At 43.8% G+C, this 2,500-nt stretch overlaps 1 protein-coding gene across 1 annotated transcript in view; it reads right to left on the reverse strand.

Annotated features, from left to right (window-relative positions):
- Positions 1–277: 277 nt before the first annotated feature.
- The window catches only part of LOC138959694 (Y+L amino acid transporter 2-like), a 64,488-nt gene continuing 62,265 nt past the window's right edge, over positions 278–2,500 (reverse strand). The window contains exons 11-12 of the mRNA XM_070331285.1: positions 1,749–1,923; positions 278–1,091 (exon numbers count right to left, since the gene is read on the reverse strand). Coding sequence (XP_070187386.1) covers positions 1,039–1,091; positions 1,749–1,923 — 228 coding nt within the window. The 3' untranslated portion in view covers positions 278–1,038. The remainder of the gene's footprint in view (positions 1,092–1,748; positions 1,924–2,500) is intronic.

Genomic DNA, 2,500 nt, shown 5'->3' on the forward strand with positions numbered 1-2,500 from the left:
ACTAGAGTGCGACTAGAGACAACAGTACTGTGTTCAATATTCACACAACCAACTAGACTAGAGTGCGACTAGAGACAACAGTACTGTGTTCAATATTCACACAACCAACTAGACTAGAGTGCGACAAGAGACAACAGTACTGTGTTCAGTATTCACACAACCAACTAGACTAGAGTGCGACTAGAGACAACAATACTGTGTTCAATATTCACACAACCAACTAGACTAGAGTGCGACTAGAGACAACAGTTCTTCGTTCAGAATTCACACAACCAACTAGACTAGAGTGCGACAAGAGACAACATTACTGTGTTTAATATTCACACAACTAACAGTATTGTGCGACAAGAGACAACAGTACTGTGTTCAATATTCACACAACCAAGCATTGTTACAAGAGACAACAATACTGTGTTCAATATTCACACAACTAATAGCATTGTAAGACTAGAGACAACATTACTGTGTTTAATATTCACACAACTAACAGTATTGTGCGACAAGAGACAACAGTACTGTGTTCAATATTCACACAACCAAGCATTGTTACAAGAGACAACAATACTGTGTTCAATATTCACACAACCAACTAGACTAGAGTGCGACTAGAGACAACAGTACTGTGTTCAATATTCACACAACCAAGCATTGTTACAAGAGACAACAGTACTGTGTTCAGTATTCACACAACCAAGCATTGTTACAAGAGACAACATTACTGTGTTCAATATTCACACAACTAACAGCATTGTGCGACTAGAGACAACAGTACTGTGTTCAGTATTCACACAACCAAGCATTGTTACAAGAGAAAGGACTGAATGTTCGCAGTCAGCGATGGAAGGGAAGGTCACAACCTCTCAGTTCCCTCAAATTAGTTCATTCTCTCGGCGCTTTCTTCGCAGTCACTTAGTATCACAGTTTCAGAAATGGAGAGTGCGCCAACAAGAATGTGTGAATGAAGATTGTTGTTTCTTGTGAACAACAGTGCCGCAAGGGCTGATAGACAATGGGTGATCCTGCGTGGTCAGTGCTTGCTCACTGAGTCTTGGCCAGCATCAACAGCTTCTGGGCGAAGGTGGTCAGTGTTTCTGTGACAGAAAGAAAACAACGAAGTTCAATATAGAGATAATCTTAAGTGACAAATGAGGCAGAGGGCTGTTTAGAGAAGCGCTTACTTCCCTTTGTTTAGTAGTTGAATAATTATAGAGCGATAGATAGATGATTACGTCCCTTTGTACTGAGCAGGACTATAAAGGATCAAATGTCCACATTTTTTAACAATGTCCAAGTTACGAAGGTGATGCACTTTGAAACTCTTGTAATTTACTGAACGCAGACAAACAAAGTGTGCAGTTATTTCTAATTCTTTGTCTGCAGGCCAAAGATATAATCATTATGGAACCAGTATGTATTAATGAAATCAATCTGTACGGTTAGAATGTTTAAGTTAAGTGAAGAAATATCACCTTGGTAACATGATTTCCAGTTGTACACAGCTCCGGGGGATAACCTTTCTATTTTTATGCACGAACTGTGTGTGTGTGAGTGTGTGTGTGTGTGTGTGAGTGTGTGTGTGTGTGTGTGTGTGTGTGTGTGTGTGCGTGCGTGTGTGAGTGTGCGTATGTGTGCGTGCGTGCGTGCGATTGTGTATGGACGCTGATGCTAGTGTACATCGCTGTGAGCTCTGGTGAGAAGGGGCGATTAATAAGTGTTCATTATTATTATTACTATTCTATTCAACTCACCGACGATGTTTGTAACCTCTGCAGGCTTGGACCACAGGACGCCCAACCAGTACACGGGAATGCCAGCGAAGAGGACGGCCAGTCCGATGCCCATGCGGTGAGGCTTCTGGTAGAGGGCCAGAATCAGCACCGCCACGTTGACCACTAGCTGCATTAGCGGCCAGATCAGCAGCGTCTGCAATGACCACAACGAGAAGCATACAGACTTGGTCTCATAGCTTAGTTGGTATTCATAGGGCACTTGATGTCTGATCCTCGGGTCATAAGTTGGTATTCATAGGGCACTTGATGTCTGATCCTCGGGTCATCAGTTGGTATTCATAGGGCACTTGATGTCTGATCCTCGGGTCATAAGTTGGTATTCATAGGGCACTTGATGTCTGATCCTCGGGTCATAAGTTGGTATTCATAGGGCACTTGATGTCTGATCCTCGGGTCATAAGTTGGTATTCATAGGGCACTTGATGTCTGATCCTCGGGTCATCAGTTGGTATTCATAGGGCACTTGATGTCTGATCCTCGGGTCATCAGTTGGTATTCATAGGGCACTTGATGTCTGATCCTCGGGTCATCAGTTGGAATCTAGGCAGGGACGGACACGGGTCAACTTTATGGGATGGCTCAGAGACGGTATCCGTGAGCTCCCCCCGGTGTCATAAGTGCATGTGGCTATCCACACCTAAACACGCACACACCTGGATAGCTTGACTCTTGTTTCAACTATGCACGCACGCACGCACCCACGCACGCAA

Source organism: Littorina saxatilis, linkage group LG1 (assembly GCF_037325665.1).
Source record: "Littorina saxatilis isolate snail1 linkage group LG1, US_GU_Lsax_2.0, whole genome shotgun sequence".
NCBI classification, from domain to species: Eukaryota; Metazoa; Mollusca; class Gastropoda; order Littorinimorpha; family Littorinidae; genus Littorina; species Littorina saxatilis.